The 17,302-nt window shown below is 44.8% G+C and overlaps 1 protein-coding gene across 4 annotated transcripts in view; it reads left to right on the forward strand.

Moving 5' to 3' along the window:
* USP35 (ubiquitin specific peptidase 35) overlaps nucleotides 1-17,097 on the forward strand; it is a 27,964-nt gene extending 10,867 nt beyond the window's left edge. For all 4 annotated transcript variants that reach the window (XM_038140299.1, XM_038140281.1, XM_038140290.1 and 1 more), the window contains exons 2-11: nucleotides 114-810; nucleotides 1,966-2,101; nucleotides 5,847-5,976; nucleotides 7,386-7,487; nucleotides 9,329-9,487; nucleotides 10,236-10,429; nucleotides 10,551-10,644; nucleotides 12,244-12,350; nucleotides 13,153-14,368; nucleotides 15,541-17,097. In XM_038140299.1, the coding sequence (XP_037996227.1) occupies nucleotides 129-810; nucleotides 1,966-2,101; nucleotides 5,847-5,976; nucleotides 7,386-7,487; nucleotides 9,329-9,487; nucleotides 10,236-10,429; nucleotides 10,551-10,644; nucleotides 12,244-12,350; nucleotides 13,153-14,368; nucleotides 15,541-15,711 (2,991 nt within the window). In that variant the 5' untranslated portion in view covers nucleotides 114-128 and the 3' untranslated portion in view covers nucleotides 15,712-17,097. The remainder of the gene's footprint in view (nucleotides 1-113; nucleotides 811-1,965; nucleotides 2,102-5,846; nucleotides 5,977-7,385; nucleotides 7,488-9,328; nucleotides 9,488-10,235; nucleotides 10,430-10,550; nucleotides 10,645-12,243; nucleotides 12,351-13,152; nucleotides 14,369-15,540) is intronic.
* The last annotated feature ends 205 nt before the right edge of the window (nucleotides 17,098-17,302 follow it).

The raw sequence follows: 17,302 nt of genomic DNA on the forward strand, positions 1-17,302 counted from the left end.
TTCAGAGTGGTTCCAGATAGCTCTGCTTTTTTGACCTCCCTTGCCCCTGCCTGGGCTTAAAAGCTCAGCAGACCCTCCTTGAACTAACCTGCTGCTCTGTCCCTGTCTTTTAGGCGCAGGGAGCAGAGATGGATAAGATACTGGAAGCTGTAGTGATGTCCTCTTACCCCAACAATGTGAAGCAAGGGCTTGTGAGGCGCGTCATCGAGGCGGCAAAGCAGCCCATGGACAGCGAGCAGTGCTGGTCCATGCTGGAGCTGTCCACCAAGCTTTATCTCACCGGGGACACCAAGTATAAAAGAGAGATTGGGAAAGAGGTTTTGGAGGTCTATGGCCACTATCACCCAGAGGAATTTGAGGAGTTCTTCAACGTCCGCTTCCTGCTGAGTCTCCTCCAGGAAGGCTATGGACCTCTGGGGAAGCGAAGCCATTATGTACTTGATTATATCCAGTTGGGACTGCAGTTTGTCCTGGAAAGCCCATCAGCAAACAGCATCTTCAGCTTATTGAGGATCGAGGTGCTCCGGAAAGTCTGCGAGAAGCCCAGCCCCAAGCAGTGTGCGAAGATCAGCAAACTCCTAACGCAGCATCCTCAGTGCATTCCCACGGGAAAACACCAGCTCTTGTTCTGTCAGCAGCTGATCCGGTGCATCGGGCAGTTCCAGTGCGTCTCCGAGGGGGAAGAAGAGATCATGGAGTTTTTGGAGCAGGTGAACAAAGTGAGTGGTCTGCTGCAGAGGATCTGGAGGACTCAGACCTCAGCCATCCTGCCCTCTTTGAAAGAACTGTTCACTATAATTTCTTCAACAGGTAATTTAAAAATAATAATTAAAAAAAGGCTGGGAATGTAGATGTTGGCTCTGATGAAGTAAAACTCAATTAGTTTGACATCTTGCAGGGTTTTCATCCACTACAGAAATGCAGCCACAGATGAAGTATAATAGACAAGCATCTCTAAAAGTTACCAGGGCTCTGAGCTGGGAAAACAATTTTGCCCTGAAACCAGGGAGAGTCTGCAGAGAGGAGCTGTTAACATGATCAAAGCATTTGCAGCACAAGTTTGTGTTCAGCACTTTCCAGCATCAGCTGGGCTTAAGGGAAACATCTTATCTGCAGCTTGTTAAAGTGGAACTTGAGAGCTTTTAGAAATGCCGCTCTATTTTGGCTGACTTGGTGGTGCCCCACAGCCTGCTCCCTACCAGAGACTAGGGATAAAGCTAAGCAGTTATTTCTCACTGACCTAAAGGTATGAAGCCCTACTGACTGTCTGAAGAGTGGTTGCATCTTAGGGTGAGACAGGCAATATTTATCCAACTTCTGGGGCCTTTAGGTTATTGTGGAGGGTTTCAGAAGGTTTTTGGGAGGTCCTAGTGCCATGAAAGTCTGGTGAGCTTCTGCTTTAGCTATTCCTAAGACGACAGGAGATGGGTTTTTCAGTATGACAGCCTCACCCATTGGAAGGAGGCCCATTTCCAGGCAGGCAAAATTGCAGTTGCATCCTTTTGCAATTATTTGCAGTATTTAGTAAAAAGAGAGCAAGCAGAGGAAATTTGGTACCTGAGTGGGGCCAAACATGTGCTTGTGATCTCTTCCTCTCTGGGGGCTACATATGGCTTCAGGGAACAGCCATCTGCTAAGATCCAGCTTCATTATGTGCTGCACTGGGATCTGGGGAAATATCCTCCTAGCACAGCCAATGGAGAACTCTACACTGCTCATTGGCAGCAGCTCAGTATCCGTTCCATGATGTGTGGATGTGGCACATGGAGATGTGGTTTAATGGTGGACAGTGCTGGGTTAAGGGTTGGACTTGATCTTAGAAAGCTTTTCCAAGCTTAACAATTCTGTGATTCTATTTTTTTGTGGGCAGAAATTATTTGGTTTTTAGGACAAGAAATTACCTAGTGTGCCTGGTTTTCCTGTCAACTAACATCTTCATTGCCGGGGGTGATCCCTGTCTTGCAGAGGAACAGGAGGCTCCCTCCAATGCCTTGGCCAGCGTGGTTCAGTTTGTCCCTCTGGAGCTCATGGATGGCGTCATAAGAAACCTCACCAATGATGACAGCATCACTGATGTGCAAATGATGATGGCTATTGGCAGGTAGGAGACGCTGTGGGAGTGAAAGCTTTAACTCAGTTTGGAGAAATGTGTGGTTTTATCCCAAGCAGCTTGGCTTGTGCTGCCTGGTGAGGAGTGTGTAGGGAACAAGAAAACTTCTGTATCATTTCTTCTAGCCCTGAAGTCCTAGAGAACTAGAATAAAGAGTGGCTTTTATTATGATTATGACTATTATTATATTTGTTTGGCTTAATTTAGTTTATTTTCTTGTAAATAATTGCATTATGTGATGTCCAATATGGGCTGTGTTGAAGAGGTTTGATTTTTTTCCCCCCCTGAAGCTACTAAGGCCTTTTTCTTCCCCAAAATCTCATTTTCAGGATTTCATTATGATCCCTGTCTCCCTTCAGAAGGATATCTTCTTAAGCCACCAGTCACAGCTAAAGACTTATGTGAGGGAGGTATGCCCAACTGTTTCCAGGTCCCACCTTGGCCTTTGTCAGCTGGGTATGCTGCAGGTGGACAGACAAAATAGTGGAGACCTAGTCAAAGCATGATGAAGAGTAGTGGGTGAAAGGCTACCTGACATGCCAGACTTGGTCTTTGCAGCACCCGTGCCCTCTTTGGCATCACCAGGTCTTCTTTGCACTCTTATGTCTAAGTCCTACAGCTGTTCTGTGCTCCAGTGCCTTGCTCTGCATAGGTGTATCTTCAATGATCTTAAGGGTATTTTCCAGCCTGAATTATTCCATGATTCTATCTTTAACCCATGCTTCCCTTAGAGGTCTCCATTTAAACAGATGATATTCACGTGCAGTGGTGTGTGCACTTAACACAAGGGATCTGCTCTGACTTGATCTCACTGGAAGCATCTTTTTTCCTCTTCTTATTACAGGATTTGCGTGTCCCTCCCAATAAGGTTGCATGACAGAAACACATTATTCCTGATGGGAAGTTTATGTATGCAGAAATAAGTTACTTCTCTTTTGCTTGCTAGGGAAGGTCATGGTTTTCCCAGAATCCAGAGCAACTCAGGACAAAATATTAAGTTAGCAGTTCAGTTCCTAAACATCTTCTTTTTTTTCTCCTTCTGGACACCTGTGGCTACAAGCTCCAAACGAATCTTCTTAGAGTGCCAGTGTCTAAATACAGAGGTTGCCAAATCAATTGCATCATTCCTTAAAACAGTCTTTGTCATGCAGAAGGAGGAGTAAATAATTAATCAGAGCCCACAAAATGTAATTAACATCACTTAGGAGAAATGTTGAAGTTTTGGCAGCACGTTTATGGCAGATGGGTGCCTCAAAACCAGGATGACCTCAGGCTGTTTGCTATGTGCGCTCCCTGCCTAGAAAATCAAAGGAAAATATACAAATTGAAGATCTTTTAGCCTAGTATCCGTGACAAACTGGTTGCATGCAGAAGTGTTTTTTTCTGAAGCTTGGGTTTGGGAGTAGCAGGGGAATAAACTGGATTTATGTGAAGCTTCTGGTCAAGCATATAAAGAACAAATGGTGGTAAAAAAAGCAAGGCTGTCACCTGCTGGCATAAGTGTACACCACAAGCTCTTTTACAGAGTTTATCTGTTTTTAGATAAACCCTATTATTGTGCATCTGTGACGCCAGAGGTACTCACAGATTTGGTTTTAATTTTTTTTTCCCCTGGGGCTGTATCTGTTCCAAAGAGCCCAGGTCTGGATGCTCAAGACATGTGCTGTCACACAGCTATGCGGGCATTCACTACCTCTGGAGAACAGGGTCTAGGCTTTTCAAAATTTAGCATACCAAATCAATGACTCCTTTGTCAAATTAGGATCATCACTACTAAAATATTTGTGGATCATGCAATGTGAATTTAAAATGTAATTTCTTCTTACTGTAGCAACACGGGCAGCGCTGTAACTTAGCTACCAGTGCTAGCAAAGTATAGCTTCAATCAAATAAGGTTATTTTAGGCCTGTTTAAATAAGATAGGGAGAAAAAAGACCTTTGAATCTCTGGATCCATCTCCCTGCTTTATAGCATTGACATTACAGACCCCTTTCATGAATGTTCAGCTCTGCTCCTCAAAGCAGGACAATGTTCCCACTGTTGTTCTTTCACAGCTCTTCCACCACTGGCTTGCTTTAGTTGGTCAAATCTCTCTTCTAACAGCCAGTCTGTGTGTATTTCTGGCCATCTTACAGTTCCTTTGATCTTATGCCAACAGAAATAGCTGAAATATCTTCTGCCTCCCTGGTGTTTATTCCTTCAATATGTGCAGGAAGAGCCGTCCCTTCTCATCTCTGATTTTTCTCATGGCTGTGCTAAGCAAGCCAGGTTATTTTAAGCTTTTCTTGCAGGAAGTGTACTTCATTTCCCCTACTACCTGAATATGTTTCTTCCACATAGTTCATTGGTCTTGGCACAGATGGTGGTGTTTGTGCACCATGTTCACCATGGCAGCCTGACCACAACCTGAGATGTCATTGTTTTGCTATGGAGAACACCTTTCCTTCTGCACCACAGATGGTGATGGTCCTTTCCATGGCTGCTGTTACACTGGGAACTTGTAGTCACCTGGCTGGTTGTCTTCAAGCAGATGAGTTACTGTAGCCTCCATTTCTAGTGCCTCGCATGCCTTTTCAATCAATACATTTCCTTCCAGTTCTACGTTTCTAGTCCTCAGGGTCTTCCTTGTGACTCCTTGATCTTCCTCTTGTGTTGATGATGCCTGACAGCTATGCATCTTCACATACAGTGATTGCATGGCTTTCCTTGTTCTCCTCTGGTGCAAATGTCTGTGCAAGCTTCTCTGGCATTTGCTTTATTATCCACCCTGGTTTGACTTGTATTACTTTTCAACACTCCAACATATTCTGCTTTTTAAGGTTTTTTTACTGACTGGAGTTTAATTTTTCCAGTTCCTTGTAAACTTTACTAATTCCTGCTTGTTGCCTTGTAGTGGTTAGTTATCTATCTTCCCTTCTTTTATTTTGTATAAGATACAGATTTATAAGTAAAAGGAACTGACTGAGTAAGGTAGCTGAACTGAGGTGTAGCCTGACGGTTTGGGGTATCTTCAAATCAAAGGTAGTGAAATGGTCAGCAAAGCTGGATACTTGGAGATCCCGAGTCTTACTTACTTCCCAGTTGTTTAACATTAAATTTTAACAGAAACAATGTGTCATCACTTAGTCTTAGGTTATTGCTTTACAAGAAACTTCTGTAAAGAACTTGTTTCTTGCAGAAACTTAACATGATGTTGGTTGAGTGGCTAGAAATGAAATTTTTCACCTGTGACATTCAGGAATAATTGGCTTCTATTAGAGTTTCCAGGTGGAGTTTTTTTAATATGTTTTTGGAAATCAATGTTTCCCATACAGAGAACTAAAGGATATGAATCTGAGTGTTTTTTCCTTACCAGTAACAATGCAGAGATCAAACCAGTATAATTTGTTTTCTAATGGAGACAATGCAGAGCCCTCAATCAAAACCTCACATGACTAGTATATAGAGCACAGCACCAGTTTTAAAAGCTTGAATTTGACTAGACTGAAATTTTTGGAAAAGAATCCCCACTTTACTCAAGGAACTTGATCCTCTGATGAACCACATCATGATGATAACATGGGGGTATTTCTACTTCAGGCTCTGTTGTGCTTTGAATAACATGTGAAATGCCTTGTGCAGAGCCTGTCTCATCCCAGTGTCTGGACACCAGTTTGGAGGAGGTTTGACCTAGAGTGGAGCTTGACTTTTACAATATATGCATTAAATTTATTTAAGAGTTTGTGTTTCATTTCAGGATGATTGACTGGGTGTCCTGGCCCCTGGGAAAGAACATAGACAAATGGATCATTGCTCTGCTGAAGGGTTTGGCTGCAGTGAAGAAGTTCAGCATCTTGATTGAAGTCACTCTTTCAAAAATAGAAAAGGTCAGTTGGCTCTTTTAAATGTGAATGTGAACCACAGAAATACCATCTTGCACCTGAAATATCACCTTGCCTTTCAAATGACAAGATGAGATGTATAGAGAAAAAAGAGTTTTCTGTCCCAAGGGATACTGATTTTGCTGCTAGGAATTATGTTCTCCAGAATAACCTGGGATTCTGCAGGCTGCGGTCTGCAGAGGTACTGATATCTTAAAGGAAATAAAGTAGCCAAGGATTTTCAAACCAGTTGAACACTCTCCTTCCCAAGCTATGAAACTCTTGTAAAACTTGCTTTTGGGAATGTGACATGCTCTCCTTTGACCATGCCTGGGTCATTGCTGGCTGGCACAGGTAAAATACACATCAGTGAGTGTATTAATAGTCTACACAGTCAGAGGTCAGTTCTAAAGCCTGTGCCCTGGCTTGGTTCTTTTATCAGTGTAGATAAAGCCCCCGCTGCTGTTGCCATCACCTGTTTCAGCAGTGAGTACTTGCTCTCTCTGAAAACTGTGATCAAGCACTGAAACTGGTCACTATTTCAGAACTTTTTCCATGCTGTGGTCCTACTCTTCCCTCCTTCATATAATGGGGATAACACCTGGCTGAGCCACCAGAAGAAGTCATCGTAGAAGCTACTAAGACTATGTTCTTAGGGACATGGTTTGATGGTGGGCTTGGCAGTGCTGGGTTAACAGCTGGGCTCAATGATTTTAGAGGTGTTTTCTCACCTAAATGATACTGTCATTCTATAATTATCAGTACTGGAACATTATCAATAACTGCATTTGTTTTTGTGATCCCTCAAGTGCATTGGGCAGTGGGACAATAGCCAAGCATCTCTGGCTTTTCTTTCTTTCCTTTCATTATTAATACATAGGAAAGGGACACAGCCCATAAAATAACATGTGATTTTTGGAAACCCTCAGAAGTTATGATCTGACAACAGTAGAGGGTATAGAGGTATTTTTTGTAAAGTAGAAGAAATGTAATTATGTAGCCTTTGAAAAAGATACTTGCTTTTTATCTCTTTGTCTGAAAGGTTAGTGATAAAGTTCCAAATATCTGAATAAATTAAGAGGCATGTTCTAGAAAATCTGGCATTCTGCTGTGCTTGCATAGTTTTTTCGTGGGGAGATATGGAGATGCAGCACTGTCATAGAGGCATTGCACAAGGCTGAAAGGGTGAGGATAACCCACACAGTATTTTAAGGGTGCCCTGAGCCAATACGCAGGACAGGAGATGACTCTGGAGACCTAGTTACAGGCTGCTTGCTTCAACATCCAGCATGGAGTAGGAAGACACCAACAGCCATGGTAGATGCCTAGTGCCTCTGTTTCCTGCTGTTCCCTTCTCCTGCTGCTTGCAGTGCCATCCTGCCTTCTCATTTGCTTTTTTTTTTCTCCTCTACCAGGTCTTCTCCAAGCTGTTGTACCCCATTGTGAGGGAGGGGGCTTTGTCTGTCCTGCAGTACATGCTGCTGAGCTTCCAGCACTCCCATGAGGCATTTCACTTGGTAAGGCTGTGTCTGGCACTTGGATGAGGCCATTGTCCTGAGTGTAACCCGGCTGTGGGGCAGCAGGGATGGGGGGGGCCTAAGGTGTGGCACATGTTGCCCCTTTGGCTCTGGAGCGAATTTGGTGGAGCCTTTGCATTGAGAACATCTTGGAGGGCCCTCCCTGCCCTCACTGCAGGGCAGGGAATACATTATTAAACAGCCCTTGCTTTTCCTAAGTGGATGCCTTACTGTCTGTTGGACTCAGTGGGCACCATCCCATGTGTGACTTTAAATTGTCACCAACATGTGGCACCATTTCTTTAAGTGGTGGGTCATCTTTGAAAGGTCTGTACAACATCAGTGCAGCAAGACTGGAAGACTGGATCAGAGCACTTCAGTACACAAATTCTCCGTTAAAAGCAAAAACAACTTTTGGCAACATTTGAATATCCACTTTTCATTTCCACAGTGATATTTTGTAGTTTGTTTTGCTGTTGGCACTAAGGCACAGCTCTGCTTCCTGCTGGTGTTGCCTCTGGAATGCTGAATTTAAAAAGTGAGGCTGAAGGCAAAAGCATGCTTGTAGTGATTGAACTGATAAAAGCAGTGATGAAAAATTACTCCTATTAATGTTTGGTTTTGTACTTTCTGGTTAAAGCCCTTGTATTTGGCTTTTCACCTGAAGTTCACAGAATAAACAGATAAAGCTAGAAAAAAGCAAAGCTAGCTAACATTTTCAACTGATGCTTTTTCATTCCTCAGCTGGAGATACTTTGAAGGAACCTGAATTTCTTAAGAAACTTTGGTTTCTAAAAATAGTAATTCCAACATGTTGTCTTCAGTTAGACATCAAATTTTGAAACACTCCAAAAGCTGTGAGTTGCTCTTGGCTTGAAGTTTCCATCTGCAGCCCATAGGTATAAATTTCCTCCTCTATTTAAAAAACCCAAAACCCAACAGGGCCAAACCATGTCTTTTTGTGTTTGCCCAGGCACTTCGGAAGGGTTTTGAGAATTGTTTTGAGAATGTACAAAAAGGTGCTGCAATTGATCGTCTTCCCCAACAACCTTTCCTGTTGGAAGGGAAATAGTTAAAAATCTCAACATTTTGAAGGGAAAGAAAAAGAGGAGAAGAAGACCAAGCAAGGAAGAGACGACCTGGAAATGGCTGGACTGGGGTCCTCATGCTTTTCTCCAGGATTACACCGGGCTAAAAATAACTTAAAATATAAATATGAAAAAGGTTGTGTAAGTGCCTGGGTCACTCTAGCACATCTGCGGGGCTGGAAATTGGTTATTAATTCTGTGTGCAGCTGCAGGGTCAGCAGAGGGTGCCCGTGAGCAATGGATCATTTGCATTTGCATCTGCTCGTGCATTTTTACGTTTTCGAGATGAAAGCAAAATAAAGAATGTGCTGTTTATATGCTGTTGCCACCCATCCCACCGTACCAATTCCAGTTCAGTGTATTCAGCATAAAATAACATAGAGCACAGCGGACACATTTCTTTTAGGCTAATCCCATCTACCTTGCAGGTTTGAATCCCTGCACTTGGCAGTCAGCATGTCCTTTCCACTGTGGGTGTGGGATTTAGGGGAGACTAAAGAATGGCAATTGCAGCTCAGCAAAGTGGCAGCACAAACCTGCAAGTGTCGTGCAACAGAAAACCCTCTAAGGTTGCCAAAATCAACAGGAGAGTTGCTGTTGAATTCAAAGGGTGAAGGGTGAAGTCTAGAGTGGCACTGAAGTCAACTCCTGTTCACTGTCTTTTCTGCCTGCAGGTGAATTTCATTCCCCTAAATGTATTAACGTTCTGTGAATACCATGGAGTAATTTTTGTAGTGAATTTTTCTTTTCCAGCTACTCCCTCACATCCCTAGGCTGGTGGCCTCTTTGAAGAAGGAGGACTCCAATTCTGCAACCAGCTCTCTGGAGCAGCTGGCTGAGCTCATCCACTGCATGTTCTTCCGCTTCTCAGGATTCCCAGACCTCTATGAACCAGTCCTAGAAGCAGTTAAAGTGAGTCATGCCCTTCTCAGTCATTTTACTGCTTTCCATATGGAAATGGCATCTTTGTCAGTAGCTAGAATAGAGGGATTGTCCCGCTCGTAGGGATGTCCTGACCTTAACACCTCAGATGGTGGTAGAAGAAAGGGGATTAAAATCCTGAGTCTGAGCCCTGTGTAGGCAGGTTGAAGGAAATTACTTCTCTAATGGTGGGTCTGCAGAAGTCCTGATGGTGCCTGTAGGTTTTAGCTATAACTTTATTCTGAAATGCCTCTAAAGGACTAATACAAACAAGTAAACTTGACTATGCATGGAGACAGGTTCATGTGAAGAGCAGGAAAATTAGTTGTGTGAATGCCTCTAGCGGAGGGGTTTTGCAGTTGCCCATTACTAATTCTTCATGGGAAAAGATCAATCATAGGATCATAGAATACCCTGAGTTGGGAGGGACCTATGAGAATCATCGAGTTCAACTCCTGACCCTGCACAGGACAGGAATAACACCAGGTGCCTGAGAGCATTGTCCAAATGCTTCTTGGCTTGGTGCCATGACAACTTCCCTGGGAAACTTGTTCCAGTGTCCAGCCACCTCGTGCTGGACACTTTTCCTAATATCCAACCTAAACCTCCCCTGACACAGCTTCATGCTGTTTTCTTGTGCCCTGTCACTGGTCACCAGAGAGAAGAGATTGGCGCCTGCCCCTCAGCTTCCCCTTGTGAGGACAAATAATGATTTGTAACACTGATCTCTCTTTCCAAGGCTCTCCCAATTCCAAATGAAGACCGGATTAAACACCTCTTGGGACAAAATGCTTGGACCTCCCAGAAGAACGAGCTGGCCTGCTTTTACCCACGCCTGGCATCTAAATCAGAGACGGGAAAGATTGGGTTAATTAACTTGGGAAACACTTGCTACATGAACAGCATCATACAGTCTCTTTTTATGGCTTCAGAGTGAGTTTTTCCTCTCTTGCTCCCGTTCAAGACTGCTCCAGGGGTTGCTTGTCACTCCAACCTTGCATGTCCCACATTGATTTTCCATCTCACAGATTGCATCTCTGCTTTTCTTTTACAGCTTTCGGCATTCAGTGTTGAATTTAACTGAGGGCAACTCCCAGCCCCTGATGACAAAGCTCCAGTGGCTCTTTGCATTTTTGGAGCACAGTCAGGTAATTATTTCATGTTTTAGTTATTTGTTTGGACTGTCGGCTGCGGAAAGGCTCGTCTCCAAGTTGCTTCCTGCTGGCTCCAATGTGCTGATAAGGAGCTGTGGATCTTGGTGGGTTTTTGTAATGGGACAAATTTTGTTTATATGAAGGAGGCTAATTTTGGGAGAGGTGGAGGAAAACGCCTATCACCCAGGAAAGTGGGCTATGTCTTCACACCAGGCTGCCTGTCTTTAACTTGTGGTCTTCTTGGGCTGGGCTGATGTCATAGCTAATGGTTTTGACAGTGAAGTCCATTAGGTAATAGTTTATATCTGTGGTCAGCTGAGAGGCCTGTTGGTGTGAAGTAGAGGCTTTGTTTCTTGCTGTGCAGCAGGAGAAAAGACTGGATCAGCTCGCTTGTCCCGCTGCTGCCCAGCAAAGCACTAGCAATCGATAGAAATTGCTTTACAAGTGGTTTTGTTAAAAGGATAATTATAAAAACCCCCTTAGATTCCAGATTGTTGAATCCTCTGTATGTGGGGAAAGTAAAATAAAAATAACCCCTTAAACTAAATGTAAATATTCCCATGACAAATGTGAAATTTAATGGAGTGACTCCTGGAGGTACAGCTAGGTCATATCTAATTCCTCTCTCGAAAATACATATTTCTGTTGCTAGAAAGACAAGATTTTAGAAAGTCAGTGAATTTTCCCTTGCTGGGTAGCAAGGCATCCAGACTTTTCAGTTTCCTAAGCCTTGACTGGCAGAGCTGGCTGGTAGCATTGTGGTATTGTGTCACTACAGATGACCCGGGGGGGAAATACAGACATCCTGGTAAATTTAATATTTGGTCATAGAAGAGTCTAGGTTTTGATGGCAGGTTAGGGTGTCTGTGTTTTGTGATGAGCAAGTACAGAAGCATATTTGCTTGTTGTGTAGTTGATGGTTTAGTTTCCTGTTAATTTCGTTTGGTTATTTTTCTTCTTTGGGTTGTTGTTGAAGTTACTTTTTTGCTAAAGATGGGTCTTTTTCCATGTTAATTAAATATCTGCTTCCTAATGACAGCAATTACATTATCTGGTAACACTGATTACCTGCCTGCAGTGATCAGAATGTTGGGTGCAAGTTTAGTGGGTTTTTTTGTTTGTTTGGTTTTGGTTTTTTGTTTGTTTTGTTGGTTTTGTTGATGTTGTTGTTTTGGTTTAGGTTTTTTTTTTTGGTTTTTTTTTTGTTTTATGAAAGGATTTGGTGAGAGAGATCCTGATCAAATTAAATGGAGCAGCAAATTAAATTCAGGCTGAATGAAGTAGAATTATCTGGATCAGGCCAATAAACCATTTAAAAATCAAATGATAAACACATATCCATGTGTTTATAGAAGTATATGTAAAATAATGTCTGAAATTCATCCTTACCATCTTGGATTGCAGCAAACCAAGAAAGTCTTCCTGGGACTGGGATTAGCCTTTGTAGGGGGGGAAAAAGGCACCTTATCAGGAACAGAACACTGTGCTACCAGTGAAGCAGCCAAAAAAACACTCCTCTCCTCTCTCCATCCCCCTTTGTGAATTGAGGAAAAATTGCTAGGATTAAATGCATTTCTTCTGTGTTGCTGCCAGCGACCTGCCATCTCCCCTGAAAGCTTCCTCTCTGCCTCCTGGCCACCCTGGTTCACCCCTGGAGCTCAGCAGGACTGCTCAGAGTACCTCAAGTATTTGCTGGACCGGTACGTGACGAGCGCCGTGATCTTGGAGCCTGGTGACAACAGTGTCCCTAAACCCCAATGCAGTGTTTAATGCTAACCCACAAGCAAACAGGGCACATGGCTGAGACCCCGAGGAGGTGGGAGAGTGGAGGCTTGGGATAGTGAGACTGGTCTGAAATGAAATTCTCTTTCTAATGAAATCCTGTTTGGACAATTTTAGGGGTAAGGTCAGAATTTAGTTCAACTTGAAAATTTCTGCCTTTGCTCTGAGGACACAAGGAATTCATTAAATTACAGAGTCATTAAGGTTGGAAAAGACCCCTACGATCATTGAGTCCAACCATTAACAAGTTCACCACTAAATCATGTCCCTAAATGCCACCTCTATACATTTTTAACACTTCTAGGACCAGTGATTTCACTACTTCCTTGGTCAATCTGTTCCAACATCTGACTGTCCTTCACCCTTTCAGTGAAGAGATTTTTCTGATATCTAACCTAAATTGTACCAACCTTAGAGATTCACCTGACAAGCCACTCAGCTTACTCTGTAAAATGTTGATTTTTGCCTTTACCTAGAAATATCAGACCTCTGGTGTCCCAATGATCCCTCTAGAAACATGTGGTCAGTGGCACATGAAGACTTCAGGTTCCCAAATCCTGTCAGACTCCTTCCCACCTTTTTCCCACAGCATCAGACCCTTGGGTGAAGGCAGGTTAATTTGGATTAACTACTTGCAGTGAAGAACAGGAGCCCTACTTTAGAAACTACCTCTTGGTGTTGTATTGATGCATAACACAGCCTTTTTCTCCCCTGCCAAAGATTGCATGAAGAGGAAAAAACTGGAAAAAGGATCTACCAGAAACTCAAGGAATCCAGCTTGACGTCTCAGGCAGTGGAGCATCATTACTTAAACAAGACTTTGATTGAGAAGATGTTTGGGGGTAAAATGATGACAAAAATCCGCTGCTTGAAGTGCCTGAATGTTTCCTCGCGAGAAGAAGCCTTCACAGACCTGTCCCTGGCTTTTCCTCCATCGGACAGGAATGTGCATGGGAGCACATCTATTCTACCAGTGGAAGAAATTGGCCCACAGTTCATTGAGCCTCCAGAAAATGCAGGCCAGCTTATGGGTTCTCCCTGGATCCAGAGGAAGGCCCCCACAGCCAGCGACCATGCAGCCCCATCAGTGTCGGTGGAAACATTAGGTTTCCAGGAACAAGGAGAAGCAGCAAATCCCATACGTGGCAATGATGTTGGGGTGGATGCAGCCAAAGACCCTCTCTCAACTTTTGCAGAGCAGGCATGTGCTCCCAAGGACTCCAGATCTGTCCCAGATTTAATCAACTATTTTCTATCCCCGGAGAGACTGACAGCAGAGAATAAGTACCACTGTGAGAAATGTGCATCGTTACAGGATGCTGAGAAGGTGGCAGAGCTGACAGAGGGTCCACACTACCTCATCCTCACGCTGCTGCGGTTCTCCTTCGACCCACGGACAATGAAGAGGAAGAAGATCTTGGACAATGTCTCCATCCCTGTGGTGCTCAAGCTACCCATCCTTGTTGCTCCAGAGAAAACTGAGGAGGTTTGCTGGCACGGGAAGGATGGTGCTGTCCCAGGGAGTGGCTTCATGACTGTCGTGTATGACCTCTGCAGCGTGGTGGTGCATTCAGGCATCTCCTCTGAGAGTGGCCACTACTACTGCTACTCCAGGGAGTGCACTGACACCGTCCCCCACGGGCAGCCCCCGGATGGGGTGCCAAAACCAGCCTCTGACAAACAGTTGGACTTTGAAATCCAGTGGTACCTCTTCAATGACACCAGAGTTTCCTTCTCCTCCTTCGAATCGGTCAGCAACGTCACCTCATTCTTCCCCAAGGACACTGCCTATGTCCTCTTCTACCGGCAGCGGCCGGACCGGCAGAGCTGCCAGCTGCACGAGGCTCTGGCTGAGGCCGGCCGCCTGCATGGCGAACCGTCCCTCCACAAGGACCTGATGGAAGCCATTTCCAAAGATAACATCCTTTTCTTGCAGGTAACTCCCGCTGCTGTGCACAGCAGGATGTGGTCCTGCAGCTGTCCGACTCATGGGCCACGTTCACACAAATCTAGGCAGCAGTGGGATCTTGTCCTGTGGTTAAAATCCTGCAGATACCCACCCACTCCCTGAAGACAAATCCCTTTTCGTTTTTAGCAACCAGATATAAACAGGTTATAGGTTCCTGATGAAACCGGGCGCTGAGATTGGTACAAGACACCTTGTGGCTGTGCTTGCCATTGATTTGCTACTATCTGCTCCTGAAAGTTCAGCCTGAAATTTTCTTTGAAGCGCCTGGGAAAGAGAGGCTGATGGAACAGTTTGGATTGGAAGGGACCTTTAAAGGCTATCTAGTCCACCTCCCCTGCAGGCTGAGCAGGGACATCTTCAACTCAGAGGCTTAGAGCCCCATGTGGCCTGACCTTGAATGTTCCCAGGGGTGGAGCATCTGCTACCTCTCTGGGAAATCTGTGCCTGTGCCTTGCCACCTTCATTGTAAAATACTTGTTCCTTTCATTCTACCATTTCCTCTCCTTCCCACCTTCACGCATTGGTAACTAGCTGTTCCTTCCTACCACCTCTGACGTTCACTTGAACCATTGCAAGCAAAGTCTTTTTTTTTTTTCCTTTTTCTCTTCTTATCATAGAATCATAGAATAGTTTGAGTTGGAAGGGACTTACTGACCATCCATTTCCAATCCCTCTGCCATGGGCAAGGACCCTTTCTGCTAGACCTGGTTGCTCAAAACCCAATCCAACCTGGCCTTGAACACTTCCAGGGATGGTGCATCCACAGCTTGCCTGGGCAGATGGGTGAGGTGGGAATTCAAACTAGAACATATTTCATTCAGCTGATGGAGTTCAATGCTTTCCAAACAACAGTGCCTCATATGACATGTCCTGTATGTGGGGTGATATGGGAGGTCCCTCCTGTCCCATAGGTGACACAGGAGGGCTGGGTTTGATCACTGAAGAGCTACAATGTTCTGCTGCATCCCTCCTGCTGAGCTCTAGAGCACATGGCCTTCATACCCCACTTTAATTTGAAGGAAGCTCCCAGGGGGAACCTTACAGGCTCTTGGCTCCTCAGGGATGGTGGGAGCATCCCCCCACTTGAGTCTTTTATCTGCTAATATCCTTGTGCTATTTTTCCCCCTTCCTTCTCCCAGGAGCAGGAAAAAGAAGCGAGGAACAGAGCTGCCTATATTTCTGCCTTGCCGAAATCCCCGCTCTGGTGGAGAGACTTGGACAGGGACAAGGATGATGACAGCTCTTCGGGGGGCTGCAGCCCAGCAGCGGGCGGGGGCGGATCCGGCTCCTTCCACGGACTTGTCTTTTAGCCAACAGCTTGAACCAGATGGGCAGTGTCCATGGGGCCAACACAAAGCCAGAAGCTTCTCTTCCTCGCCCTGATAACAGTGAGCATCTTGGAGGAGGATTTGAGAAACATTTCAATGGAAAAGGTCTCAGGGGCTGATTTGGAGGCACCTGGAGGGTCTCGCTGCTTCCTATGCACTTGGTCTTCATGCCTTAATGTACCTAAGCTAACGCAGAAATAAGCAGCTGCCAACAGCTCGGAGAAGTGTCCTTTTGCTTCATAGTAGCCATGTCTTGCCTGCTGTGAGCCATGCCACCAGCCTGGGGAGGTGACAGGGCCAGGCACGGGGAGGAAGACATGCCTAGCAGGGCCCCAGGGATGGAGATGTCCTATGCACACACTGTCTGCAGCCCTTCCCATGGCACTGAGTTGGTTCTGGGGTGACCTCTGCTTAGTTGTTACATTTCTTTTTAATGTGGTTTGGGAACCCAACATGAAAAACCCTGAAGGTAGAAAAAAGTCTGGAAAATGCCAAAATGTAGCAGTGCTGGTCTGTGAGGCAGCGAGCTTGTAAGACAATCAGTGTCAGGTCAACAAGGAGTTTATGCTTTTTTATTGCTTTGTTTATTGCAAGACACCCAAAAGAGATTGAGGGGCACAAACCCCTCCAGCCAAGAGAGACTGACCTGATGCAGTTGGGGTTTCTGGGCTCCAGTGAAGACCCGTTGTGGTACTGATGACCTTTTAGTGTGCATGGCAGGCCAAGACACACAGCTGTTTTTCCAGATGTGTCTTTAGGATTCCATTAGCCTCTCTCTGCTGCTGTCATTTGATGGCTTTCTGGGCTGGATCTGCCCTTTAAAATTTGGGTTTTCCCTTGGGATACCCTGAACTGAGCAGCAGAAGACAGAGCCCCCCTAAACTCATGATCTATTTTTTTTTAAATGCTGATTTGCAAGGTGAGTAGCCCAACCAGATATGTTATAGCAATCCAATATCAGTATATACTATGTAAACCAACGTATTATATAAATCAGTAATGGAGTAGGGGCTGATTTTGATGGCAGATGGCCAACTCAAGCCCCAGGCAGAACATCTACAGGACCACAGCTCCCTCCCATGTCCCTCCCCAGCTATTTTCCCCTGTGTGCTCCTCCCTCACACCTGTAGTAGAGATTTCTCTGGCTCAAGTGGCAGAGACTTGTGCCTTAGGTCCTAAGTGCAAGGCCTAATCCTGACCATGGCATATTGGGGTAGGAGTGTGGAGGAAAAGGCAAAGCACAGACATTGGTATGGATAATGTGAGCAGAAAGTCTGCTAGAGAGGACACTTGGGGTCAACTATCTGGTGTAGACTATAATATTCTTTTATTGTCTTTCCTATATATAAATAAAGGAAATTAATTCAACGTACAGACTTAGTGTCTTATTCCAGTACTCATAGATATTGGGCTAATGGGTCAAAAAAGAGATGGGGAAGCTGAGGCATCCCTCCTCAAGGACATAGGACAGTCCTGCAGAGTGGTGGCTTGGAAGAGGAGATCGGACAGAGGTGGAATGGGAACCTTAGTGCAGAGCTGTGTGCCCTCCAGAAGAACATCACAATACTAATGG

This window comes from Motacilla alba, chromosome 1 (assembly GCF_015832195.1).
Source record: "Motacilla alba alba isolate MOTALB_02 chromosome 1, Motacilla_alba_V1.0_pri, whole genome shotgun sequence".
Taxonomy (NCBI): Eukaryota; Metazoa; Chordata; class Aves; order Passeriformes; family Motacillidae; genus Motacilla; species Motacilla alba.